At 46.1% G+C, this 27,500-nt stretch overlaps 1 protein-coding gene across 1 annotated transcript in view; it reads right to left on the bottom strand.

Annotated features, from left to right (window-relative positions):
• The window catches only part of LOC110082618 (uncharacterized), a 113,959-nt gene that overhangs the window by 14,498 nt on the left and 71,961 nt on the right, over positions 1–27,500 (bottom strand). Inside the window, exons 41-50 of the mRNA XM_073002465.2 lie at positions 26,691–26,726; positions 22,030–22,110; positions 21,278–21,331; positions 20,338–20,391; positions 18,313–18,375; positions 14,959–15,021; positions 10,025–10,141; positions 5,806–5,883; positions 3,639–3,692; positions 1,489–1,540 (exon numbers count right to left, since the gene is read on the bottom strand). Coding sequence (XP_072858566.2) covers positions 1,489–1,540; positions 3,639–3,692; positions 5,806–5,883; positions 10,025–10,141; positions 14,959–15,021; positions 18,313–18,375; positions 20,338–20,391; positions 21,278–21,331; positions 22,030–22,110; positions 26,691–26,726 — 652 coding nt within the window. The remainder of the gene's footprint in view (positions 1–1,488; positions 1,541–3,638; positions 3,693–5,805; positions 5,884–10,024; positions 10,142–14,958; positions 15,022–18,312; positions 18,376–20,337; positions 20,392–21,277; positions 21,332–22,029; positions 22,111–26,690; positions 26,727–27,500) is intronic.

Here is a 27,500-nt window from a genome sequence, read left to right as displayed (position 1 = left end):
TAAGCATTACAGATGTGGCAGTTTGCATTTCTGGACTACAGTACAGCTCCCAGAATTCTCCCAGGAAAACATATATTAGTTATCTCAAAATTTGAAAGTGTTCGTGGTGCAGTCACTCGTTCCATACAATTGATGAAAGACAATGGGAAAGATTCACTATCATTCACAACCTGAACAGGTGTTTCCAAGTTCTTACAGCTGGTGAATTCAGACTCTGCCAGCCAATTTGGCCCTGTGGAGAAGGCTGGGAAATGGGTAAGGAGGGCTAAACTCCATGGGAGATGCAAGGGGTTACGGATGTGGTAGTTTCTGCTCAATAGGCTCTGCACGAGAAGTCTCTCAAAAAATCTACCAGATCCATAATCCCTTGCAGGTCCCATGCAGTTTAGCTCTGGTCACTTGTTTCCCATTTGTTCCACCGGATGAAAAAGGCTGCTGGAGTCTGGCTTCACCAGCTGTAAGAACTTGTAAATACCCATCAGGATTTCCTGATTAAAGCCCCCCTCCCAAGTCTGGTTGAGGGGTATTCCTGCAGACGTCCAGGGGCTAAAGTCCACAAATTCAAAAAAACAAACCAAAAAAGAAAAAAAACCATCCCAAAGCCTGATTGAGATGGCCTTCCACACCATCATTTGGGCAGGGGGTTGGACTAGAAGACCTTCAACGTCCCTTTCAACCCTACGCAGATTCTATGATTCGATGACCGCCTTTCCATCTCTCCCACCTGAAAGCACAGTGGTCTGACTGGCTCTGGTGGGCAGATTCCGCGACCCTGTTGCTGACCATTTTGGAGGGTCTCCCTTGACACGGGGGTCAGATCAGCACTCTTTCTTTCCAAAAAAACAGGGAGCTGTTCTTTCCCGGGCTTCAGAGTCCAAAGCTTTTCAGCTTCGGCTTACAAGGCTCATTTCGCTGTCTTGCACCTTAAATGCCTCATCAGAGAGAAAGGTTGAAATACACCCTGTTGTCAAAAGGGTGATTCCTAGACTCTGCACTCAGATCTTGGAGGGAATGGTCATCAAGAAAGGCTGGGCCAGTAGAAGAGGACGCTCACAGTCCCCTGTCTGAGCAGACACACCGTGTCCCGAAACTCCAGCTCAGGGTCCATTATGAGTGCCGAAAGCGGGAGAGACGGGAGAATTGGCTTGGAGATCAATTAAGGGATTTGCTGTCGAAACTCCACAAGGGAGAAGAAAAAAAGAATGGTGGAACTGAAGTCCCACAAGGAAATACATGACTGTCCCCCCAACAAAGGTCAGAGGCGCATCGAAGACCCCGTGACCAGCAACGACTAGGATTCATCTAGTTAGCCGTCTTGGAGAAACAACTCCGTTTGCAACTAATGGGATGAAATTTGCTTTGCCGGGCAAGGCTGTGCCGGCATTCAAATTGATCTAATTTACAATACAGTAGACTTTGTGGGGCGGGAAGGAGGCATGGCTCCGTCAGGGGGGTGGGGGGAAGGAGAGGCCGCTTGGATTCACTCACCACCTTCTTGGTCCCCCATCTCGCTCTTGACGATCGCCTTCACTTCTTCCGCCTGTGGCCATGCAAAACAAGGAACCGGGTTAGAATCCTGGAAACCATGCTCCCCAGGTGACCCTGGTCTCATCCTCTCAGGGCCCCCGGCTAGCCACTTTAGGCGAGACAACCTCTACCGCTTCTTTGATTCCTACCCTGCTTTCTCCCTTGACCTGAAGACAAAATAGCTCACATCCAGGTCAGAAAGAAAGCATAGGCCAAAATAGGCCCACAAACATTTGTAATTTCAAAGCGTAACTGGAATAAATTCGGATATTAAAACCATTAACGGCCAACATCCTGCTTTGCAAATTAGACCTGTGGAGGGGTGGTGGCATCACTAAATGGTGCCTGCTTTTATCCTGGCACTGGACCTACTCATGTGGAATTGATCTGAGTTGCATTTGGAAGCCAAGTGAGGTGTGGGGCAGAGGCTATTGTTATATGCGCTCAAGTCGCCTCCAGCCTAGGGTGAATCTATGAACAAGTGATCTTCAAAATGTCTTCTCCTGAACTGCCATATTCAACTCTGTGGCTTCCTTTAGGGAGCCAGTCCATCTCATTTCTTGGTCTTCCTCTTTTCCTGCTGCCTTATATTTTTCCAGCAGTCTTCTTTTCCAGAGAATCCTGCTTTCTCATGAGGTGCCCAAAAGTAAGACAGCCTCAGTTTCATCATTTTTGCTACTTAGTTCAGACTCAATTTGATCTAGGACCCCCCTTGTTCCATCTTTCTGGCCATTCAGGGTATCTGCAAAGTTCTCCTCCAGCACCACATTTCAAACATTTTTTTTCTTTTCAGCTTTCTTAAGTGCCCAGCTTTCACACCCATATATGGTGATCGAACATGTCTTGGTCTCCAGTGACCCATCCTTATTATCAGACAAAAGCTAGAACGGTTTAATTACCAAAAACCTCCCTCTGCTGGTGACATCACCCACCCTTATGCTGATGTACTTTACAGAAAACGATTTTGGCCACTGAACGCAAAGCAATTGGAAGGAAGGAAGGAAGGAAAGAAGGAAGGAAGGAAGGAAGGAAGGAAGGAAGGAAGGAAGGAAGGAAGGAAGGAAGGAAGGAAGGAAGGAAGGAAGGAAGGATGGATGGATGGATGGATGGATGGATGGATGGATGGATGGATGGAAGCAAGCAAGCAAGCAAGCAAGCAAGCCCTGCCTCCATTAAAAGCTTCTTGAGATGGTTTGAAACCTACTCAGATTTGTGATGGGTGAACTCCCACTGGGCTAAAATGGAATTTTTCCCTCTTGATCCTCTTCTACTGGACATCATCATGGTTATCTCAAGTGTGGATAAGTTGGCCCTAAATAATAATGTGGTTTTGTCTAGCCCAACCTGTCTTTCAGGTTCTTTTCCTTCCTCCAAGTCTTTTCTAGTTTATTTCACCTTCCGTGATCCACTGTAACACATTTCTCCTTCCCCTTTTCTCCTTGTGTGAATTAGGTGGACGGGAATTCAGTCACCCAAAGTTGGCAAATCGTTTGTGATTTGTTTCTTATTGTGTGCCGTCAAGTACATAGATTCGGATTGGTGGCGACTCCTTCCAGGGTTGTCTAAGTAGAATTTCCCATTTCCTTCTCCTGGGTCTGTGTACCGCTAGCCCAAGGCCACCTAGGCTGGTTCTACTCACAAGAGGCACCGTCGGGAATCGAACTACCAACCTTTGGCTCCATGACCAGATGCCTAAACCACTGAGCTATCCAGTCAGCTGATTTGTTCCTTACTGAATTCAAATTTAATCACCCCCACCTACTACCATGAACTTCCCAGCCCTTCCCTCTCCCCTCAAAAGTCCCCCCCCGGGCTCTCCACCCATTCTGCTCTCCCTCCCACTTCCTCCAGTTCTTTATGCTTCCATTATGGCAAACGGAAAAGCACACAGCAGTTTCCTCACCCTTGTGAACTGTGGCATGTTGTGCAATATCGGGTGTGTGTGTACATAAGACCTTCCCTTCGAGTTCCCCCTTGCGAACATGTAAATGGTGAGAGATACATTGGAATGAATTTGGAGCACATCTAGGAAAAGCTATTGAGGAGGAAGAAGTCAACCAATTAATCTTAGCATCTCAGCTCTCAAATAAATAAAAGAACAAAACACTTACAGAAAGTCCGGGGTCTCCTTTATCTCCTTTCCTACCAGCTGGGCCCTTTTCTCCCTGTTGAAAAGATTCCAGCAGTCACACATATTTTTTTTAAAAAAGAAAAACAAATGGTGAACTAGATGTACATTCATCTAGAAGACTAGTTATTCCCAGCTAGGGAAAGCCCACTTGAATCACCTGCTGAATGATAAGTCAAAATGTATAAAAGTCCCACTGAGTCAATGGGTCTACTCCAGTTGAGAACAGATGGTGCATCTAGGCCTGGAAGTGACCAACATGGATTTGACCAACTCCGGGAGGCGGTGGAAGACAGGAGGGCCTGGCGTGCTCTCTGGTCTACGAGGCCACGAAGAATCGGACAAGACTTAACAACTAAACAACAACAACAAATGTAGTCAAAGGCCTGAAGCTAGTGGTCTGAAATTTGTCTAGTTTACAGTCCCCTGGAAGTTGATGAAGTTTCCAAATTTCTGGTAAGGCAAAAGGTAAATGTTCCCCTTGACATTTTTAGTCCAGTCGTGCCCGACTCTAGAGGGCGGTGCTCATCCCCGTTTTTAAGCCATAGAGCCAGCGCTTGTCCGAAGACAGTCTCTGTTGCCACGTGGCCAGCATGACTAGGGAACACTATTGTACCTTCCCACCTAGATGGTACCTAATTATCTACTTGCATGTACATGCTTTTGAACTGCTAGGTTGGCAAGGAGCTGGGACAAAGCGACGGGAGCTCACTACATCACGTGGATTCGATCTTATGACTGCTTGGTCTTCTGACCCTGCAGCCCAGAGGCTTCTGCGGTTTAGCCCGCAGCGCCACCACGGCCCTGGTATATCACTGCAAAACCAAGAAATACATAAGTCCTTTTGGTTTTCCAGAGCAATTTAATAGGTTACTTATAAACGAATAGTCTATGGAATACACTCCTTTCCAGCCCTTGGTGGTCTCCACTCTTTCTGATTTTAAGAAGGGAAGAAAAACACATCTTTTCCAACTGGCATCTAATGTTTAACCTGCCTAGCAGTATTGTTTTAATCGTATGCTGGATTGCTTGGTGGTTTAGGTATCTGGTTGGGAGTTCAATTCCCCACTGGGTCTTCCTTGACAGGGGATGGACTTGATGATCCATAGGGTCCCTTCGAGCTCTGCCGTTCTAAGATGATGATGGTATGATGATGGGCTGGCACATCATGTGATCGCTGGCAAAAGGAGCCACCTAGCCCATCCCGTCAGCAGACCAAAGAGTGGGACAAACCTCTATGTAGTTGTACCTTAAGCCTATATATAAAAAAACCCCAGAACTATGGAATTTTAAAATTATCAGTTTAATCTCAGCATGAGTTTTCTGGGTTTGCAGCCTACTTCCATACTCAGCCCGATCTGTTAATCTTCAAAGTATTCCCACACCTTGTTTTTCCTTTATGTTATACATTTATTATTTATTTCGTTAATTTATATACCGCCCCATTCGTGCGACGCACTGTTCTGCACAGTTCACAGCAGTAAATAAAACATATATTAATAAACTATGAATATACAGTTAGAAAACATTGGACAGAATAAAGCAAATGGCACCAGAGGCAATTTTCTATATAATAGCAGGACAAAAAGGCATAAAATGAAACAGGGTCAGTGTGGAAAGCAGCATGAATAGGGAATGGGCCAGACGTAACTCCATAGGGGGCTGGTTCCTCGAAGTCGGTGCCACTGTGAAGAAGGCAGGACCTTTTGCGGATGACTGCCAGGCCACCCTTGGGGGGCTCCCTGGAGGAGAATAGTCCAGGAAGATTGGGTGGATGGGGCAGACGCTGTTGGAGAGAGACACTCCAGCAAAGAACGTGATGCCAAACCGGGAATGGCTTTATACATACGCCTCAAAACCTTGAACCTGATCCGGGACACAACAGGTCAGCAGTGGAGGCAAGGCAGAACTGGAGGGATGAGCTCAAACTTGCTCACACCGGCCACCAGTCTGGCCGTCATGTCCTGGACCTCCTGTAGTCTCCGGATCAGCCTCAAGGGAAGCCCCACGCATTGCAGTAGTCAATCCAGGAGAGGACCGGCCCATGCATCAGAAACAGACCAGCATGGCTACCTCTCTGGAAACGGAGGCATGGCTGAGTCTCCAATTTTTGCTTCTACAACCGAACCATGAGAAGTCTGGATACGCACCATTTCGCCTCTGTCGCCCGGCATCCCTGGGGGTCCCCGAGGGCACCGCTGTTGCTTTCCTCTTTGACCTCTTTCCCCCTGAAAACAAGACATTGCACATTCACACGTTGTCCCTCAGGCACCGTCCGAAGGCCCCGCTCCCCTGTGCCTGGGCTTATACTTCCCCCCACCCTTTATCACTGGTGACCCTACATGTCTGGATCCACACTCAGGACTTCCAACTCTGGGCAAGCATGGCTGGTATTGCAAAAAGCACAACATGGGTGGATCGGGGGGGGGGGTCAGTTTTATCACCCATACATTCCTGTGGGAACTGAACAGAGGAGCAAATGCACAAAAAACAAACACAAAACAAAAAAAACCCACAACCCAAATCAGAAACAAGCAAGACATATATTTATGGAATGTTTCTTTTAAAAACATTTTTAATGTTTTCAGGCCACGGATAAGGGAATCTGTGGATACCTGGTTCCATGGATAAGAGGTCTTCTCAAGAAGTCCCTTTCTCATTTTGAAAAATTGGGTATTTGGGGATGCTAAACATTCTTGGGGGGGGGGGGTTTGAGATCAAGGTGCATGCTGTTCTGGAGTCACGCTTTCCCTGCCTCTGTTTTAAAACACCTCCTGTTTCTCAGTGGAGCTGATCTCCTGGAAGCCTTCCCGAAAAGGGGGCGTTATGGAACGTGCACTGTGTTTTAAAAATGGCTGGGGCATTTTTGTGGCCACTGCTGTAACAAATTTGGTGGGAGGTGGTGCACGTGGCCCTCCGTGGGCTCCCAGGGGTGCCGGTGACGCCCCCTGATCCCTGAGGGTCGCCCGCCCCTGCAGCAGAGGGAAGAAAGGACCCAGGCTCAGCATAGAGTTCAGGGTGAGAGCCAGGAGGATGATGGACCATAAAGTGGGAAAGAGGGATACAGCAGTATCTTTGGGCCCTAGATCTGTGGTCTGGTATTTGCTTGAGCCTCTTAAGTCAGAGATGCTTTCAGCTGCTTTCAGCTCTAACTGCCATTAAACCCACTTGGCCTTGGCAATGGTCAGCGACCACAGAGGTTGTAATCTGAGACCTTCAGAAAGGCTGTCCATGCTCTAAATCCTTGGTTTAGGATTGCAGGGGTAGCTGAGATCTTAGAATGGAGTTGGAAGGGGCGTCTAAGGCTGTCATGTCCAACCCCCTGCTCAAGGCAGGAATACAAATCAAAGAAGATTTGACTGAGGGTTATCCGATGCTCTCTTAAATGCCTCCATCATTAGACTGCTCACTGCCTCCCGAGGTCATGGGTTCCGTTGTCGTACCGCTCTAACAGTTAAGAGTTTTTTCCTGATAGTCAGCTGAAATCTGGCTTCCTGTCACTTGAGCCAATTGTTGCGTGTCTTGCACTCTGGGATGACGGAGAACAGATCTTGCCCCTCCTTTGTAGGACTATCTTTCAAGTCTTTGAAAAGTGCTCTCTTATCTCCCCTCAGTTTCCTTTTCTCAAAACTAAACAGGCCCAGTTCTTTCAGTCTTTCGGCTTGATTTCCAGTCCCCTAATCATCCTTGTTGCCCTCTTCTGAACTTATTCGTTTTATGGCACGCTTCTTAAAGTGTAGTGTCCGGAATTGGACACAGGACTCAAGATGAGGCCCAACCCATGCCAAATAGAGGGGTACTAGCACCTCATAGGATTTGGAGACTAGACTTCTGTTAATTCCTCCTAAAATAGCATTGGCCTTTTCTGCAGCCACATCACCCTGTTGGCTCGGATTCAGCTTGTGATCTACAATACTTCCAAGAACCTTCTCACTCATAGTATTACTGAGCCAAGTATCCCCTGTCTTGCAATGGTGTGTTTGTGTTTTTTCCTTCCCTAAGTGTCGAACATTGTTTGAGCTTCTCTCTCACAGGAATCATGGCTACTCTTGTTCCCCAGAAGGCAAGGTGGGTGATCCTACGGGATCTTATGGGACCTCTCCTTCCTGGGTGCTCTGGATTCATCTGCATCCCAGATGAGGCTGCCTAGATAACGGCTGATCATCATCCTTGCTTTTGCCTCCGGGACTGTGGGGGCAAGAGCTACAGGGAAGCGAAAAGCACTTAGTTTTTCTGCCCGAGCAAAAGAGGTGTGTTCCCTCTCTGTCTTTTTCCTGCCACTTGATCACCAAACGGATGCTTCTGCTGAAGGAGAGGTAGGATTTTTGCCCTTTGAGGGTTGCCCTTTTCCCCTGCATGGGATCCTTCATAATTTAGGATGAAGACAGAGAAAGAGAGAGGTGTTGAAGCGGAGGAGGAAACGAATCTCTTCTGCTGATCAACACCAAAGCGGACATGGCTAATTATCTTTTTAAGAGCTCTTGCAGAGTGTCTCCCACCTGCGACAGAGATAGTTTCAGCCTCTTTAAGCATGTATGAGGCCATTTCTCTCTCTCCCTCTCTTTCTCTCTCTCTCAACTCACTTTCCCTTTTTAATGTGCTCTTCAAACAACACACAGAAATAGCAACGGTCCTCCCTAAATCTCTGTGGGTCCTCGAGGTCTCTGCCTTTAGTCTCTAGATCTTGCCCCTGTGGTGCAGTCTTCGGTAATCTCGTGCATAGACTACACTGTGACATGCTGTACAGGGGACTGCCCATGAAGACTGTTCAGCGGGTGCAGAAGAAAGCTGCTCATTTGTGGCTCATTTGTTGCCAGCAAGTTCGGGGACCTGAGCTGTTGGTTTTTGGAGGGCTTCACTCCTAATCTCGGAGCAGCCTGCCTAGGGAATGCTGAGAGATGAAGTCCAAAATGCCCAGATGTCCAGATTCCAAGCTTTGGTTGGAGGTGTGATTTGGGTCTCACCTCTTCAAAGGATCTTTTTCATTGACCATTGCTAATGACTGAACTTGGGACTAGAGTTGGAGACACAGGTGGCTCATGAGTAGAGCAGGGGGGCCCTTTCCCCAATCCCTCCCACCCTTCATGAGGAAAGACTGTCCTGCTTCAAAAGGCATTCAAAAGCATCCTCTCCTGAGCTGTTCTGTATGTGTTCCCAGTGTTGCCATCATTGTGAGTTTGTTTATTTGAGACACTTAACATTGGGCGGTTGGGTTATCGTCATGGTATGTTGTTGAAAACCACTTAGATTAGTGCTTTGCACTAAGGCAGAGTATAAATGCATGAAAGCATGGATGGATGGATGGATGGATGGATGGATGGATGGATGGATGGATGGATGGATGGATGGATGGATGGATGGATGGATGGATGGATGGATGGATGGATGGATGGATGACTGACTGACTGACTGACTGACTGACTGACTGACTGACTGACTGACTGACTGACTGACTGACTGTCTGGATGGATGGATGGATGGATGGATGGATGGATGGATGGATGGATGGATGGATGGATGGATGGATGGATGGATGGATGGATGGATGGATGGATGGATGGATGGATGGATGGATGGATGGATGACTGACTGACTGACTGACTGACTGACTGGATGGATGGATGGATGGATGGATGGATGGATGGATGGATGGCTGGCTGGCTGGCTGGCTGGCTGGCTGGCTGGCTGGCTGGCTGGCTGGCTGGCTGGCTGGCTGGCTGGCTGGCTGGCTGGCTGGCTGGCTGGCTGGCTGGCTGGCTGGATGGATGGATGGATGGATGGATGGATGGATGGATGGATGACTGACTGACTGACTGACTGACTGACTGACTGACTGACTGGATGGATGGATGGATGGATGGATGGATGGATGGATGGATGGATGGATGGATGGATGGATGGATGGATGGATGGATGGATGGATGGATGGATGGATGGATGGATGGATGGATGGATGGATCGATGGATGGATCAATGGATGGATCAATGGATGGATCAATGGATGGATGGCTGGCTAGCTGGCTGGCTGGCTGGCTGGCTGGCTGGCTGGCTGGCTGGCTGGCTGGCTGGCTGGCTGGCTGACTGACTGACTGGATGGATGGATGGATGGATGGATGGATGGATGGATGGATGGATGGATGGATGGATGGATGGATGGATGGATGGATGGATGGATGGATGGATGGATGGATGGATGGATGACTGATTGACTGACTAACTGAATGGATGGATGACTGACTGACTAACTGAATGGATGGATGGATGATGTAAGCCTCCTTGGATCCTTTTAAAGGAAAAAGACAGGATAAAAATATTTTTAAAAATGAAAAATAAATAATGTTTCAGTAATGGACCTGAGGGACTCCTCACCTGTGTTCCTGGTTCTCCCTGTGGTCCTTGGGCTCCGGGTGGCCCAGCAACACCCACCTTCCCAGGTAAGCCAACCCGTCCTTTAAAGCCACCCAGTCCGGGCACTCCTTTGGCACCCTGCAAATTCCAAGAAGAAAACCTCATTTCAGGATAATGGTCACAGAGGGGCACATCTTGAAAGCCCAAAGCAAAGGACGACAGATTTGTTACCTTCCATTCCACAGGGCAGGACTAGATCCAGTGGGTTTATTTATAAATTCATTGCACATCTATCTGGTCTTCAGAAGAAGGAAAAAAGCCTCCCAGTTACAGTATAGACCTGTGGTTCCCATCCTTGAGTAACCCAAGTCTTCTTGGACTGCAACTCCCAGAAACCCTGGCCAGTACAGCCGGTGGTGAAGGCTTCTGGGAGATGCAATCTGTGAACATCTCAGGATCCAAGATTGAGAACCACGGATATAGATGATCAAACAATCTGTGCCCCTAGGCTTGCTATCTAAAATGGAAGCGATGACACAAAAGGAATAATGAGTGTGGAGGGAGGAGGAGAAATGAATCCAGATGTCGTTGCTGAAGACAGGGGGACAATGTAGGCACATCTGAGTGCCTGCCTGCTTCTCCTTCCCTGGCCGAGCCATGAGAGTCATCATCTGGAGGAAAGACTACCCCGGAGGTGTGTCTGTCCAACACCTCTGCTTTTAAGTTCCATCTGTTTTTTCCGAAAAGATGGATAATAGAATGACATCAAACTTGGAAAATAAATCTGTGCCAAAATGTCTCTCAGTCCTTGTATACATCAACAAAACTTACAATCTTAGAACTGCAAAGCTGGAAGGGACCCCTAAAGATCATCAAGTCCAGTCCCTGTCAAGGAGGGAATCGAACGCTCTGCCTCTGGCTCAGCAGCCAGAGAGCTAAACCACTGAGCTATCAGTTCCATCCTACTTATTACACCAATGCTGAGAGATAACTTTATGAAGCCGTTGTTGTCTTTAAAAGTAGCTCATTCCAGGAGCTACGATCCTTGCAAATCATTACCCCCCATCTCTGTCTTTGTTTCTAAGCGAAATCCAAAGTATATCTGATCAATTTACCTGGGCAGATGGATTGGACAGAGATGACGTTAGACCTTCCTCTTTGCTGGGCTGAATAAGCAATGTTCCCCCAGAGTGTTATGCTGTTCTCGACTCTATAAATAGGAATCTATTCATTTAACAGGAGAAGCTGACAGGGAAAAGATGATGCTGACCCCCCCCAGGAGAAGGGAAAAAAGAAATGAACTGCTCAACCAAGTGGAGCCTTGAGTACCAGCTGATTAAGGTGGGAGATCCTGCAGATGATGGATGGGATGAAGTTCTTGGTGCTCCTGACAATGCCGCCTTCCCTGTTTAGCACAAGTGACGCCCCCATGACTCTCCACATAATTATTGCAAACAAAGAAGCCATACGAACAGAGTTATTGCAGAAGTTAAATGAATGGAACTCTTAGCAAGGAGACTGGAAAAGGGGTGGCTTCTCCCTCTTTCTCCTCTTGTGATCCGTTAGATGCATTACATCCTCCGATATACTAATCGATATAGATCTATTAGATCCTCTGATATAGATCCATTAGTTCCTCGATATAATGGAGTCCCTGTTTTGAAAGAAAACAGGGACTCCATTATAAACTGCAGTGGGCAACTTTTCCACTGATGTATCTCGGAAAAAAATATATCTCCAGAATACTTTTTCTTGGCAGAGTGTGAATTTTTGGCTAAAAACCTTTAGCAAAGCAGCAGATGTGCAGGAACCTACATCATAGAATCATAGAAAAGTGAAGTTGGAAGAGGCCTGCAAGGCCATCTAGCCCAACCTCCTGCTCAATGCAGGAGTATAATCTATACAAAGCAGAATTAGAGTAGACAACCCATAATTGCTCATCTCATGTCACTTACAGTCTCTGATATGTTGGTAAGAGAAAGAATAAAAAATCCCATTCACTCACAGTTCTGAACAGGTCAAAAACAGCATACTGTACAAAAACTGAGTAGTTACATAATGAGGTCTTAACCATCTCAAAGCGACACGATTAACAGCATAACACTAACTGACTACATAGCTAACTTGTTGACTGAATACTACCTGAAAAAGAGTGTGGGGGAGAAGACTCTTAAGCAGAGAGGCGGGGCTCTCTTTGAATTCAGAGGCAGGGAAGCAAGAATTGGCTACTGCTGGATTGATTGACAGTCACCCCAGGCCAGAAAGGTAACCCCCACCCACAAAACTTCTTAAAGGCATCATAAGAAGGTTGCGGAAACTCCAACACTTTTTCAGATTCAAAACGGTAAATCCCAAATTATTGTGCCATTTCTATGAGATTATCTTGCAACCCCAATACCATTTGGGGCCAGGAAAGACCAATTCTAAAACCAGTCACTACAGGGATAACTCATGTAAAGAGCAGAGTAAACCTCACCAGCGATTCACAGCACACCCGCTCTGTCTCTGAAATATGAATCCCTGGGCAACGTGGCTGGGTTCATCCCTTCTCTTTTGATGGTGACCTCTGCTTCCTGAATTGCTGACACACAAAACCCATTGCAGAGAGATTGGTACTCATGCATTAAGGTCCCTTTCCTTGATCTCACAGAAAGAAAACCACCACACTAACTAAAGTGGTTTCATTTCACACTTCCTTGTTATTTGGCTTTTAAAGGATCTGAAACGTAGCCTTCGCACACTGCATTTCAAAACTTCAGATTCTCCCCCTTTTCTCCTTTCCTTTAAAAACTACATTATAAACAAGTAGCAGATACGGTTTCATCTCCACCGTGGTGAGTAATTCCATTATTTTTGTAAATGTCCAATCTTTCTTTCATCTGGTTTAGCGAGTTACTGCTTCACTCCCCAGGGTTCTAAAATGCATTAAGTCGTGCTAAGTGACGGGTGACTCTGTTCATGTAATCTTTTATAAAATCCCACAAAAAATCAGGATTAGGGGGAGGAGAATGGGAAGGGGGTAAACTAGATGAGGACCTTGGACGGGTTGAAGGGGCTGTAGTGGTTGGAGTTTTCACAACCTCACATGCTGCCTCTAATAGTTGCGACCGGGTGGGATCTTTTTGGGCTGAAGTAATTGTCAATCTATCCAGCACTAACCAATCATTCCCTCCTGCCTCTGAATTCCAAGAGAGACCCACCTCTCTGCTGAGTGTTCCTTTTCCCTCTCTTTAGCCGTTGGAAGCAGTCAGTTGAGTTTGTTTCTTTGTTTGCTGCGGATCTGTTCACAACTGTAAGCAATGAAACGTTTTTATTCTTCTACAAATGTCTCAGAGTGAGACTGTAAGTTAATGAAAAAAAAGGTGGACTACTTTGGGGGAACTTGAAGCTATTCTCCTCTATGGATCTTTGTACTTCTCCTGCATAGCAGAAGAAATTTAACCAGAAATCTAAAACTCTGCCACATCCTGTCCCTATAGGGGCCTGGCACCTGATGTTTGTAGAGAGAAAGAAACTCCCCTTTCTATCAATGGAAACTTCTCAGCTGTTGAAAATAACAGGTATTAAACACCTTGATTCTAGACTGAGACTACAGGATGGGAAAACATCCCTGTGTCAGGGACTGAGTATGGTTTGAAGATTCCTTGCTGGCTGTTTGTGGGGTGAAACCTCCGCTGAGTTGCACCTTGATCCGAGATCCCACTGTCCCCCATAGAAACATAGGGTTATGTTTTAAATACAATTTTTAAAAAGTGATTTACATTTTCCCTGGGATTCCCAGGCTCCTCAAAGTTAAATCTTGAAGAAACAATATTCCACAGGGCAAGAATGGGGGCCAGCTGCCATCCGCCATGCCCAGAATTTGGCAAAGTTACTTTTTAAAGAACTACAATGCTCAGAATCCAGGTAGCCTAGTCTGTGGCCATGTTAGCTAGTCGGTCCTAAGCACTGTGCTCCAAAAAAAGTAACTTTTCTAAGTTTTTCAGTGGCAGGTCCTGGAACCTACGCTTGGCTGAAAGTCAAAATGCTGAAGATGGTTGTTTTAGAAACCATCTCTTTTCTTTCAGCGCAGAAAACAAAATAGTCTATGCATCTGAAACTAAAATTGGTCGGGAAAGTGAAAAACATGGAGAAATTCTGTCCATTAAAATACATGTATTTCCTAACCAACAAGGCTTCCCAAACTGGACAATGCTTTAACATTCTTAAGAGATGGAGGTGGCACCTCTTAAACAGTAGATAGGAATTCCATGGGACAACCCTCTCATTTTCACTGCAAGCTTTTTGTTGGGAAGTTCTCCAACCTCGCATGCTAATCTTTAGTAGGTGTGGCCAGGAGGGACCGTTCTTAGCTGGGGTGACTGTCAATCTATCCAGCACTAACCAATGGTTCCTTGCCTCTGATTTCAAAAAGAGCCCCGCCTCCCTGCTGAGCGATTTCTCTCTCTCTAAAGTCTTTCGGAAGCAGTGAGCCTGTTTTAAGTCTGCTAAGAGCAAGCATGTTTTATCAGTTTGCTGTTTGATCTGTTCCCAACTGTAAGTCAAGGAAGCGGTTTTTATTTAATTCTTTCTATGCTTAATGTCTCCAGAGTGAGTTATTAAGACTGTAAGTGCCAGTTCATGAGAAAAGGGGGTGGACTAATCTGGGAGGAACTTGAAGCTATTCTGCTTTGTGAATCCCAGCCCTTCTGCTGCGCGGCTAGAGGATTTTTAACCCCCAAATTCAAAACTCTGCAATACGTTTTACATTCTTACAGGAGGAAGAAGTGAAAAACATATTTTGCAAGAGAAAGATCAAATGAGCGTGATTCCCAAAGGAGACGTGATTGGAGAGGATTGGCATTTGCCATGTGCAAAGGACACAAGCACTCCGTGGTCTATAATATTGTTAACTGCCACTGATGGATGGCAGAGGACAAAATAACCTTTTACAAAATGATTCCAACGGCACTAACCTTTTCTCCTTTCTGCCCCAAAACTCCCTGGAGTCCATCGGTGCCGGACTCTCCGCGCTCACCCTGGGTGAAACCGAAAGATCAGCATAAGCATTTTGGAAGAAACCCAGATAAACCAACCAGAACAGCATACGCTGGATCAAAAAAAACCCCTCTTGTGTCCCAAACTGGCTCAGTGGGTGAATTATCTGGCTGTGGAGCCAGAGGTCGGGAGTTTGATTGCTCCCTGCACCTCCTTGCCTTGGGCAGGCTGCGCGATGGTCCCAGGGCACCCCAGGAAGAAAGGGATGGCAAAACCACGTCTGAGTATTCTATGCCCAGAAACATCTGGAAAGGGGTCGCCTTGGGTCAGAAGTGACTGGATGGTGCATAATTTGTAATAATGCCTTAAAATCAGGGAAGGGGGAAGGGGGGGATGCCTAACTTTCTGCAGCTCCCGACCAGAAAATTACTTAATCATCATCATCATTATCATCATCTTTGAACTGTAGAGCTGCAAGGGACCCTTAAGGTCATCAAGTCCAGCCCCTGTCAAGGAAGCATGGGAGGGGGGGAGAATTTAATTCCCAGCCTATGGAGACCTAAACCTTGAGCTATCCAGTAGTTCATTAAGGATCATCATCATCATCATCATCTTAGAATTGTAGAGCTGGAAGGGAGCCTCAGCATCATCCAGTCCAGCCCGCGTCAAGGAGGCCCAGTGGGGGAATCGAACTCCCAACCTCTGGCCCTGCAGCCAGATGCCTAAACCACTGAGCTATCCAGACGCCTTCCCTCCGATGGACCGCAGTGATATGTTTATCCCTACAAAAATGTATCTTAAACCTGGAAGAAAGGTAGCATTGAAATGCAGTGAATTCCATAAACCCTGCAGTCTTGTGGTGCCAAAGGAATGGAACGGGAAAACCCTAAGGATTAGTCCTCCGTGCTACTTTTCTCCTTTCCGTGGATGTTTCCTAAAGAGGCTTCTTGCTCTAAGGAGCAGCCATCATCCTTTTTCAGAATTGCAGAGTCAGGAGGGACCCCAAGGAGGATCTAGTCCAACTCAGAAAATATCAGGACAAGGCTGCGTGGTCTTCAAAACATTACAAACAAAGGGACAGCTGGTCCCTTTAGGAGGCCATTAAGAACATCATCATCATCATCATCATCATCATCATCATCATCATCATCATCATCATCATCATCATCATACTACAGCAAGCTTTAGATAATTATTTATCTTCCTCAGAAGTTGGTGCACAGCCTGAGGAAGATGAATGCTCACTGAAAGCTTGCTTTATTTGTTGTTTTTATTTTCATTTTCTTAATGGTCTACTAAAGCTATCACCTCTCCATTCATTAGCCCAACTCCACACCTATACAGGAAAGCTACAACCGACGCAGACGGCTGTTTAAAAATTTCCAGCAGAGTCGTCCACTCTCTGGAGGGGTTTTAGTTCTTCTCATTTTCTTGCAACATAGAGATGCAGTACATCTGCCTGTAAGGCCTGGGAAAGGGAGAGGATCTTGCGACACGCCCCTCCACGAGCACAACACGCCCACCTGCAAGTGTGACACGCCCACCTCTGTGCATGGAGCCCGCACCCCCCCAACCGGTCCGCGGTCCCAAAAAGGTTGGGGGACCGCTGGACTGAGCGATTGTTGAAAAGAGGCAAGCAACCCATCCGAAGCCTCAGATTTTTTGACATCCATGAAATGAAGCGCTGGCTCTCCTGGCAAAATTATGGGCAGATTGTACAGCTTCGTATCAAAAGCTGGGCAAATTTGCACAAACCACTGCTTTTGCTGTTTGTGCAAACAATGTTGAAGGCAAATGCCTTGCTGGCCTTACTGGTTCTCATGGAACATTCTCCTCCTCGCCTGCCACCATGAGTCTAGCAAGGGTTTTCATCCCTAGCTTGACCTGAGGACCTCTGAATCATTTCTGACACTGGGGGCTAGCCAGATGGGGACCTTACCACACCTCTGGCTAGCTTCCGGAGATGGAACAGACTGCTAGCCTTCTAAGCATCGAAACAATGGCCACATTAAACAGCGTAACAGCCATGAGGTTCCAGAAGGAAAAGTGTCTTTTTTCACGCCTGGAAAGAAACAGCAAGGCTCCTCAGCAGGGAGTAAGATGGGCTGCTTCTGCTCCTTTCTTCAATGTATACTTGTCCGTAGAGATGGGCACGACCCGCCAGTTCAGTGACCGTTCGTTTATTGGCCAAGCAAGTGTGTTGACGCTTCAAAGCCCTGCCTCATCTGGTGGGTGGCCCACTCAGAGGCAGCAGCCTGGCTTCCCTGCCCTGCCTCCTCTGCTTGCGAGGGGCTGCCTGCCAGAGGAGGCAGGGTTTGGCCGATAAACGAACTGGCACGAACCACCATGCCCACCTCTATTGCCAATCTTGTGACGTAGTGGAACAGCAGCGGCGCCGTCTCAATTAAAAATCAGGGAAGTGAGGGGCAAGTACATTCATTCTGCGGTGGCCAGACTTCCACCTTCCGTTGGCTTTTTTTTTTTCATTTCCGGTTTTGGTGATGGCAGGATAGCAGAGTGCTTTTGCTAGATCCCAATTACACAAAGCAGGAAGTTTTTTTTTTTAAGCTTAGGAAAGAACCCACAGCACATCAAGGCGTGTCATCTGACTTCCCCCTATGGTTCTGTGGAACATGCTGGAATGCTAAAAAAAGAATAATTTTAAATTCTGAAACATTGAGGCAGGCGTGCCAAGTTTAAAGAAAGAGGGATCCCCCGACAATAGAAACTGGTGGCCAGTATCCTACTGAGCTTCTTTCTGCTGAGCTAAAAAGTCCCACCAGCCTAGTAATATGGGATGGTACCACTTGTGTTGGGATCGCCCCAAAACTAACCCCACCCACCGTAATAGTTATTTTATTTATTTATTTATTTATTTATTTATTTATTTATTTATTTATTTATTTATTTATTTATTTATTTATTTGATTTATATCCTGCCCATCTAGTATATTTATACCACTACTGACACGGGGGGGCACAATTCTCTACGGGGCCCCATTTTGAACCACAAATGATGCATGCTAGGGATATTGGCAGATCCGCCTCTCTCTGATGTACGGGCTAAAGCGGGAGGGTGACGCGATGGAGGGGGAGGAAGTGACCTTTTCTGACGGCTGTCCTGATGCTTGTTCTTGCAGAAAGGGGATGGTCTAAAAATGGATGCGCATCTCACGTGTCTGATACTGCGTCGATGTTTCAGGGCCATTTAAAACACAGATAACCATGTGTACCCAGGAGGGTGAAAATCAATCGGATCCGAGCCTGGAGGTTAGAGCAGGGTGCATAAACACCTTTTAAATCGAGAAGACGTAAAGAGCGTTGCAGCTTACCTTTGGCCCAAGAAGACCATCTGACCCTGGCGTTCCCGGCCTCCCTGTGCTGCCAACCTCACCCTGTACATGGAATCAGAGACCAAAAAAAAAAAGGTATTAGCAAGCCTTCTTAAGGCATAAGGCAGTCCTTATCAGGGCTCTGCGTCTGTCAAAGGCTTGATTTTCAAAATGTGCTCTCTTTTTTGCACATTAGTTTTTAGGCAGCTAAAAAAGAAAGATGTTGCTGGTTCCGAGTGCCATTCCTCAGGACCATCTGGGGGGGGCTGAAGGAAGGTGGGAAAGGACAACATAGCCCAAATCCCTTCATTTGATTATGGCCGGTCAGGAATTTCGCCAGATCTGGAGTTGTGCGCCCATCAATGTAACCTATACCTCCCAGTGTAGATTTCACCATGGAAGACGTCTTCAGGATAATGTGAACAAGGAAAGAAAGGCATGGTATATATACTCTTTGCTCATTCTCTAGAACAGCCTGCTTTGCCCTTCCAGAATGACCTGCAAGGATGAAATTGTAAGTCAATGGCTCATTGATTTAGCACCCTTTCCAGATCACTTATGATAGGCATGTCCTAGAAACAACAGAACACCTCTAGCTTGGAGGCTGCTGATCCACCTCTGGGCCCAATTCAAAGTGCTGGTCCCCCGGAGTTGGGTCAAATCCATGTTGGTAGCTTCACAGACACTGTCCAACCATCTCATCCTCTGTCGTCCCCTTCTCCTCTTGCCCTCACACTTTCCCCACATCGGGGTCTTTTCCAAGGAGTCTTCTCTTCTCATGAGATGGCCAAAGTATTGGAGCCTCAGCTTCAGGATCTGTCCTTCCAGTGAGCACTCAGGGTTGATTTCCTTCAGAATAGATCAATTTGTTCTCCTTGCAGTCCAGGGGACTCTCAAGAGCCTCCTCCAGCACCACAACTCAAAAGCATTAATTCTTCGGCAGTCAGCCTTCTTTATGGTCCAGCTCTCACTTCCATACATCACCACTGGAAAAACCATAGCTTTGAGTATGTGGACCTTTGTCGGCAAGGTGAGGTCTGCTAGTTGTAGTTGTAATATAGAAAACCCTAAATGGCTTGGGTTTGAGCTATCTCAAGGAGCATATCTCCCTTTATGAACCTGCTCGGGTGTTACAATCATCAGAGGAGGCATTTCCCTCTGACCTACAGATGTGTTTGGTGGAGTCACAGGAGAGGGCCTTCTCGGTGGCTGCTCCCAGACTTTGGAACTCCCTCCCACTGGAGGCCAGGAAGGTCCCCTCTTGGCTGTCCTTCCACAGGCAGGAAAAGACCCTTCTTCTCTTCCACTAGCAGGCAAAGATCTACCCCTTAAGGAGTGGCTGCCGGAGTGGGGTTTTTTAATGGATGGTTGTGCCTTGCTGCTTTGAATGTGTTTTTGGAGTAGCTTTTGTTTTCTTTTTTTTAGGGTGGAAATGGTTTGACGCCTTTGTAGTGTTTGCATGCTTAGCATTTTTAGCTTTTAAATATTGTCTTCTAATGATGTAAGCCGCCTGGGGTCCTTCTGAAGGAGAAAGGTTGGGTAAAAGTTCTTTAAACAAACAGATAGAAAAATGTAGGACTTGCCAGCTAAAACAAACCACTACGTGCTTTATATATAAATCCAGAAACGAGAATTTGGGAAAAATCTGATCAAACAAGTATGTCTCCAAGAGGCACTCAAAACACATAACAGGTGCTGCCACCCATACAGGCAGTGGGGAGCGTGTTTTACGTGGGAGGAAAAGTAATAGGAAAAGCTCATTGTTCCCCTTTACTTTTATTTTTTAATGATTGCCTGGATGAATTGTCCCCATGTTGTATGCAGGTCTTCCCCTGATACCCTTAAGTGCTCTGATGAGTCCATGAAGAAAAAGGTGGACTTCTGGGTAAAGGAACACTGGAAAATGTTACTTTTTTGGACTCCAGAATCTCCAAGTCAAAAACAGTAACTTTTCAAGCTCTGGAAATGGAAACCTGGAGAGACGAGAGAGGGGTGAGTCTGGTGCCTTTTTAGTGTCTTGCCTACCTTGATCCCATCCGTACCTGGGGGTCCTGTTCGTCCCGGGAGCCCACGTAAACCCTGCGGAGGAAATGAACCCAGACAGGTAAGATAAGAGAGGAAAATCTCTGGTGACTCAAATTATTGATTGCATTCATTCCACTGGTTCCTTCCACCTTTCCAGGTGGCTCATAATCATAAAACATGATAAAAACAACAGTAAAAGCAGATCCAACCATAAAAGCATTACAGTTAAATAGAGACACATGGAAGTGGGAGAACCATGAAAAGCAATAAATCCATGGACAGTTAAATTCGCCTATTTCTCCTTGCAGTGGTGCAAATGATGTAAACCTCACTGGCAAATTGCCGCATGTTAAGACATTAAGGAAGATATTGGCTCTGGTGCACCAACAGCCAATCCCTACACTAACTTCACAATACGCAGCAATTTACAAGGAGCTTTACACACTCACAGTGTTACTAATAAGTTCTTGGCCAATAGCATAAGCCAGCCTAAAGAGGTGTGTTTTCACCCACTTTCTAAAACCAACATTTTACATTTGATAATGGCCTACAAAACCTTGGCTTATATTGAATCCACTGAGATGGGTTCTAAACCTATGCATGTATTGTATCTCATCTCATCTCTCTCTCTCTCTCTCTCTGTTCATAACTCTGAGGGGAAGGTCATTCCACAGTCTGGGATGCACACAGGAGAAATATCTGTCCAACTGCCTTTTAAGTTGCTGGCAAGATCTGAGGAGAGAGGCAGCTCCGTAACAATGCAGGTGGCCTCTCATATCGGCAGGCTTCAGATCTGGGAACTGTTGTTCTAGGAATTACACAGCTGGGTTACAAAGATGAACAGCAACCACCCGCCACAGTTATAGGTGAGGTGGAGAGCTGAGTCTCCAACTTAATTGTGCTACATGTGGTTTTTTGGGGGGACGTATTTGCACTCTACCTTTGAACCTTTCCGCCCGACATCGCCAGTTGCACCGGGATCACCTTTTCCTCCCTGGTAGGAAAGAATAGTTATTTTATTTGTTTGTTTGATCAGTTTGCACCCCCTCCCTCTCTAGCGACAAGTCCCTTCTCTGGGTGGCTTACCAAACGTAACATGAAAACGAAAGAAAAAGAAAAAAATATACACCCACATAAACAAACAAACCTACACCAACTCCCAGATGGCAACGACAGTAACACAGATCAAACAATGAAAGAATAAACTGTCAAATGATTAAATGGAGAAAATTCTCAACAGCCTTGCTGGAAAGCAAGGGTTTTTTTCCCCTGCCTTCTAAAAGGTTAGGAGGGCAGGGGGCCTGATGCACCTCCATGGGTAATGTATTCCCTAACAAGGTGGCCATCACTGAGAAGACCCCGTTCCCGGTTGTAATACTTCCAGGCTTCCCTTGGTGTGGTCATCCATAACATTAAGAGTCCAGGGGCTGTGGTGGGATAGGTGACAGATCTGAGGAAGAGTCACTCTGACAGAATGCATGACGTTCTGTACATCCTGTCGGCAACACGGAACAGAACGGAAATCTCCCAGGATTCGAACACGACCCTTATCCACGTCGCAAAGCCACTTTAACGTCCCTGCTTCCATCCAGTTAAGAGCTGCCTAGCAACCGCCGGACCTTTCCATTAACTGTCGATTAAGCCGGAATAATGAGAAAAGACAGCGAGAGTCGGTGAGAAAAAAATACTCACCGGTTCCCCTTTCTGGCCCGGCAGGCCCCGGTCTCCCTTTGTGCCCTTTGCGCCGTTCTTTCCGTCAAGCCCTGCCGTTCCCTGTAATGAAACCAATCGGCATTTTTTACATTCTGGAAAAGGATGGGTGGCTTTCATGCCCGGAGAGGCTAAGATCCTCGCCTTCTGTTCCCTTCTCCCATCGTTCCATCACATCTCAGCCCACGCTGGCAAAGCGTTATCCTTTGGTCCAGTTTCATGGAGGAGAATACCTGAGTGACTTCACAGGGCTCCTCTCTTATTATACAGACCCCCGATGAAAGACCGAGAGACTTGTGTTTGACACACAACAGGCAAGGATTTTATTCGTACCCGACTCTCCCTTCTAGAGAATCCTACGAAAGTTTTACCAAGAAGTCCCCCCCCAAAAAATGAATCTTTTCCCCTAAAATTTATTTAACAAGCAAGCATGCATGGAGAAAGTTCCAAGAAGGTGACATACAGTATTCGCCTATATTATTTCCATTTAATTTAATATTTCTCCATTAAAAAACATTATTTTCTCCCACCGTGTCATTGGATTGAAATGAGCAATGAACACTTCGATGACTCCACCCCTCCAGAGTCCCCCTCCGCCAGCAAGGCCCTGCTGGTAGCGACGGGGATTATGGGTGCTATAGTTCTCCAAAGTTACTTTTTTCAAACAATGCCATGCTCAAATGAATGCCACCCAGCTTGTCTACTTTGTTTGAGGCTCACAAAAATTGGATTTAGGCCTTTGCTTGTAGATTTGTTGACAGGATACTGACTCTTGGCCAATGGGAAACCTACGCATTTCCTTTGGCCATCGTAGGACGGTTCCTAGTGGCCGAGTGACCCACACAGAATCATGAGTGTTGCAGAAGTGAATTTCAAGAAAACAGCCTGGAGGAGGAGGAGGGGGGAAGGAATCTGAAACCTGTTAGAAACCCACTTCTCTTTGAGCCCACTCATCTCCTTTCTTTGGTATTAAAAATCCTATTACATCTGCTTTGGAGGTAATGACTGCAAAGGAGCTTGCTCAGAAGGAATGACACCACCTTCCGGAGATAAAGATTGCCAAGTGATTCAACAACACTTAATGGCTCACATCAATTTGCAGCCATTTGTTCGATGAGAAATATCGGTTCCTTGCCTTTTTTTCCTTTCTCCTCCCATCCCAAACAAGTCACACATTTTTATTTCAAAGCTACACCACACATTGCAGTTTAAGAGGGGGGGGGGAAAGCATTTCTGTGTGTCACCCTAGCCAACATAAGTACTGTAGTAGCTGGAAAAAAACGACTTCCGCCGGGCTAAAGGGATAACATGAAAGCAAGTAAAACCCCTGTAACTCCATGCAGATCATGGAGGAGAAAGGAGCGTCTCCTTTTGCAAGAAATTTGTTGGATTTTCCCCAAAGCAAGCATCAGGGAAGGAAAGCCCGCACAGGGAATAGCTGCGTTCCTTCTGCAACAAGATACGAGCCAGAGCATCCTGAAAAATTTCCAAGGGACGGTCATGTCCGGCTGCTGCAGCAAAATAGCAGTCTTGTGGCATCTTTGCTACAAGATGGCTCCATGGTTTAGGCATCTGGTTGCAGAGCCAGAAGTTAGGAGTTCGATTCCCATCCATCCCTGTGCCTCCTGGGAGAAGAGCCAGCCTGGGTGGCCTTGGGCCAGCTGCATACAGTCCCAGAGTGCCCCTAGAGGAAGGGGAGGGTACTGCACTTCTGAGCATTCTCTCCAATGGTAGAACATTCCAGAAACAGGTAATGTGATGAAGTGCAGTTGTCTTAACTTTCCCCCCTAACCTGCCCAGTTTACAACACCTGTCAGGTAACGAGCTACCTTCCTCAGTTTTACTACAGTGAACTCAGATCTCTTTGCTTATGGATGAATCTACTGCAAAGATCGCAAGTAGCTGAAGTTCATTCACTAGAGACCAAGGCGAACATTCATCAACACTAGAATCTTCGCTGTGAAAAGATATAGATGTGAAAGCTAACCACTGAAAAAGGCTACCGGGGAAAAATGATTCCTTTGAAATATGGTGTTGGAGAAGAGTGTTAGAGATGCTACGGACTGTCAGGAAGACAAAATAATCCTAATTTTAAATTCAAAACCAAGTTTGAATTCACTCTGGAAGCAAAAAAGAAGAAGTTTAAATCCAGGCTGTTGTACTTTGTACACAGCACGAAAAGGCAATAATTGCTGGAAATAACAATTATGATGAGAAAAGGTGAAAGCAGCAGGAAAAGAGGAGGTCACAGATGAGATGGACTGACCCAATAGAGGAAGCCATGGACTTAGATTTTCCTCTCCAAAGCGAGCTCCCGTCTGCATCTCAGACATGGCAGATGTCTGAGATGCAGAGAGTAGTCACAAGAGTTCACACTGCCATGCCGCCCCAAAATGGAAGCATTAGCACTGATTCGTATTGAAAAGAAAAACAAAACCAGTTCTCTCAATGTATTCTTGAAAGCCTGCCTCCCAGCACTGAAAAATACAGCCTGCAAAAGGTCTATTCAGCTACAGGGACCGGTGATCACTGCACACAAAAAAACCAGCTAATGACACCCATCAATCACAGTGACAGATTATCCCTCCCCCTTATCACAACAATGCAACCAACAACAAAAAAACACGCTGATCACCACAATCACCCAATCTCATGAAAAGGACAAAAGCTGATCCCACAGCTATAAATACTCAACTATCCCACAAACTGCACCCGAGCACAGACAGAGTTCTGAATCCTGTCCTCTGAAGGTTGCCAGCCACAGAGACGGGTGAGATGTTAGGAAGAAAAACCTTAAGAACAGGGCCAAAACAGCCCGAAAAACCTACAACCACCACCAGTTCTCTCAGTTTGAATCTCTATCAGGAGCAGGTCTTTTGCAAATCCAGTGGGTCTTAATTGGCCAATTGAGATCAAGCCACTCTAAAAATTATTTGCATCACAACAAGGAAAGATGAGCATAAAATATTGTTCCAGGGAAAACACAGCCGGTGCTTTTTTAAAGATTGCCAACTCTGCTCAGAGGGGGAAAAGAAATGTAGCAGGTATGATTGTATGCCACCAACCTCAATCAAACCCTGTTGTGTCATTGGCCCTGTGAGTTATGGTTCCACTACACCACTGGTCTGCATACCAAGGAGAGCCCAAAAAAGGGGGGTAAAGTGTTGAAAAAGATCACATAAGAAGAGATGTTTACATGTTGCAGGAAAAACGTTATACTTCCCGTCCACACCTCAAAAGCCTTATGATATGATATGATATGATACGGGGAACAGCTGTTGGTGTTTATTCACAGAGGTTTGCATCTGTAACTATCCCAAAGCAAACAGAAATAGGACATGAAAAGCTTCTTTAAGGGTCATTTCAAAAATGTATTATTGATCCAGTGCTGGAAGTGGTTAATGGTAAGTGATAAATGAAGTTGAAATGGTCCTTGACATATTGATAGAGAAAAGAACACAGAGACGACTAACCAGGAAATGAGACTCGACAGAGGAAGGTTGTCATAAAATCTCCCGCTCCAAAAATGGTAGTCCGGTCCCCAAGACCGAAAGGCTCAAAGGGTTGCTTCAGTCCGCATTTCGAAGGGAGACCTGATCTGCATCCTCCAGAAATAATACGCTCTGTTCTTTCGGATTTTGCCCCTTTTCTGAATTTTGGCATTCAGTTAAAGGCTCAACAAAACAGGGTGTGTATTGAAGGGTGCTTTGGAGTTAAAAGTATCTCCAGTGATGCATGTTTTGTGAGAAGACACATTTGCAAAGATCTAGGTCAATACAGATTTCCAAGCAGGCTATCAAAAAAGCAGATTAATGCAAGGGAAAAGATGCAGAAGAGACACAAGACACAGAAACGGGCAGGAAAAGAGTGGTCCTTCCATCTTGAAAGAAGTGTAGTAACCAGTGTTTCAGTGAGGAGCTTGGAGAAGTTTCTTGTTCTTGGACTACAACTCCCAGAATTCCCCACTCGGCTTGGTCTGTGCTGGCTGAGAGATGCTGGGAGTTGCAAACCAACTTTCCCAAGGACTGTGGAGCAACATTTTATACACTGAATGGCACTGAAAATAAACATGGGTAGGGATCAGGAAAGGCCTGGAGATTTCTATGACTATTGTTTGCTCTGTCTCTTAAGGGGTCTTGTTTCCGGATTCTGCACTGATTTTTCTAGACCTTTTCCGGATGTCAAGTTTGGCTCCCCCCTCCAGGTTCCCAGACTTTTTCCCACCGTCCTGAAAATACTGACTTATTTTTTGTTCTGGTTTGTTCCAGGAAGTGGAGTTTAGTGCTAGGACATTTCCCAAGATTTACCGCAGCCATGCAAGACCAGAGCAAGGAAGCAACAGCCAAAACAGTGCAGGGGACTAGAATGGATGCTTGATGGGCAACAGCAAGCTCAAATAAAGCGAAAATAGGACCCTGAAATAGAGAAGCAGCTCGGCGCTAGACCACTCACCACCAGGATAAGAGTCCCAGTAAATTTGAGGAATAGGTGACAGAAAAGGAAGTAACAGGAAGAGTTACAAACACATCTGAAAAAGCTCTGTGCCTCAATGTTGGAGACAGGATACTGGGTTTATTACATTAAGCAGGTCATTCATTCTGCTCAGCAAAATCAAAGTGTTACAGACATGCTTTCCAACTCACAGCAAATCCAGGCAGTCCTGGTTCCCCAAGTTCACCCTGCAAGAAAAGCAAAGAATAAATCGAACCATCTCAAGGAATGCTGAGTATCGTAGAAATGTTGATCACCGGGTTGTAGGAGAGAATCCAATCTTATTACCTGACTGGGTGATTTCTGATCCTTCTTCCTCACAGACAATCCAAGCAGAATGTTATTTTTAATGGTTTTGGCCAACTACGGAAGTGTCCTACATTTACTGACATATAGCCAATGAAGAAGTGGCTTTGCAGAAGCCACTTTTAATGACAGAATGATATGATAGGGAGGTAGGAGATATTTAGGAAGATGTATATATGTATATAGGTGTTTTTAGTGCTTTGGTGTTTTTAGTGTTTTTAATGTTTTTAGATTGTTTTTATGTCTCCTAATTTAAATAATGTATCTTACTTTTGCTGGTCAATGACCGTAATAAACATTGATGATGATGATGATGATGATGATGATGATGATGATGATGATGATGATGATGATGATGATGACAGAATGCAAACAGGGCAAGATACGAAGGGCAGAAAGGTACAGCGCTTACCTATAAAGCCCTCCATAGTTTGGGACCCCCCTTACTTAATGGAGCATCCTTCCCTAAGATCATCTTCCCATGCCACCAGATCCTCCCAGCCAATGTTCTTCTGCGTGACCAGCTGAAGGAGGCCAGGAGAACATCAACCAGAAGCAGGGCCTTCTCAGCTGTGGCGCCATCGCTTTGGAAGCCGCTCCCGGTCAAAGTGCCCCTGGTTTCCTCCCTGCCCACCTTCAAGACGTTGCTGAAGACT

This window comes from Pogona vitticeps, chromosome 5 (assembly GCF_051106095.1).
Source record: "Pogona vitticeps strain Pit_001003342236 chromosome 5, PviZW2.1, whole genome shotgun sequence".
Taxonomy (NCBI): domain Eukaryota; kingdom Metazoa; phylum Chordata; class Lepidosauria; order Squamata; family Agamidae; genus Pogona; species Pogona vitticeps.
Note: the sequence above shows the minus strand (reverse complement) of the source record. Positions and strands in the feature narration are given on the sequence as shown.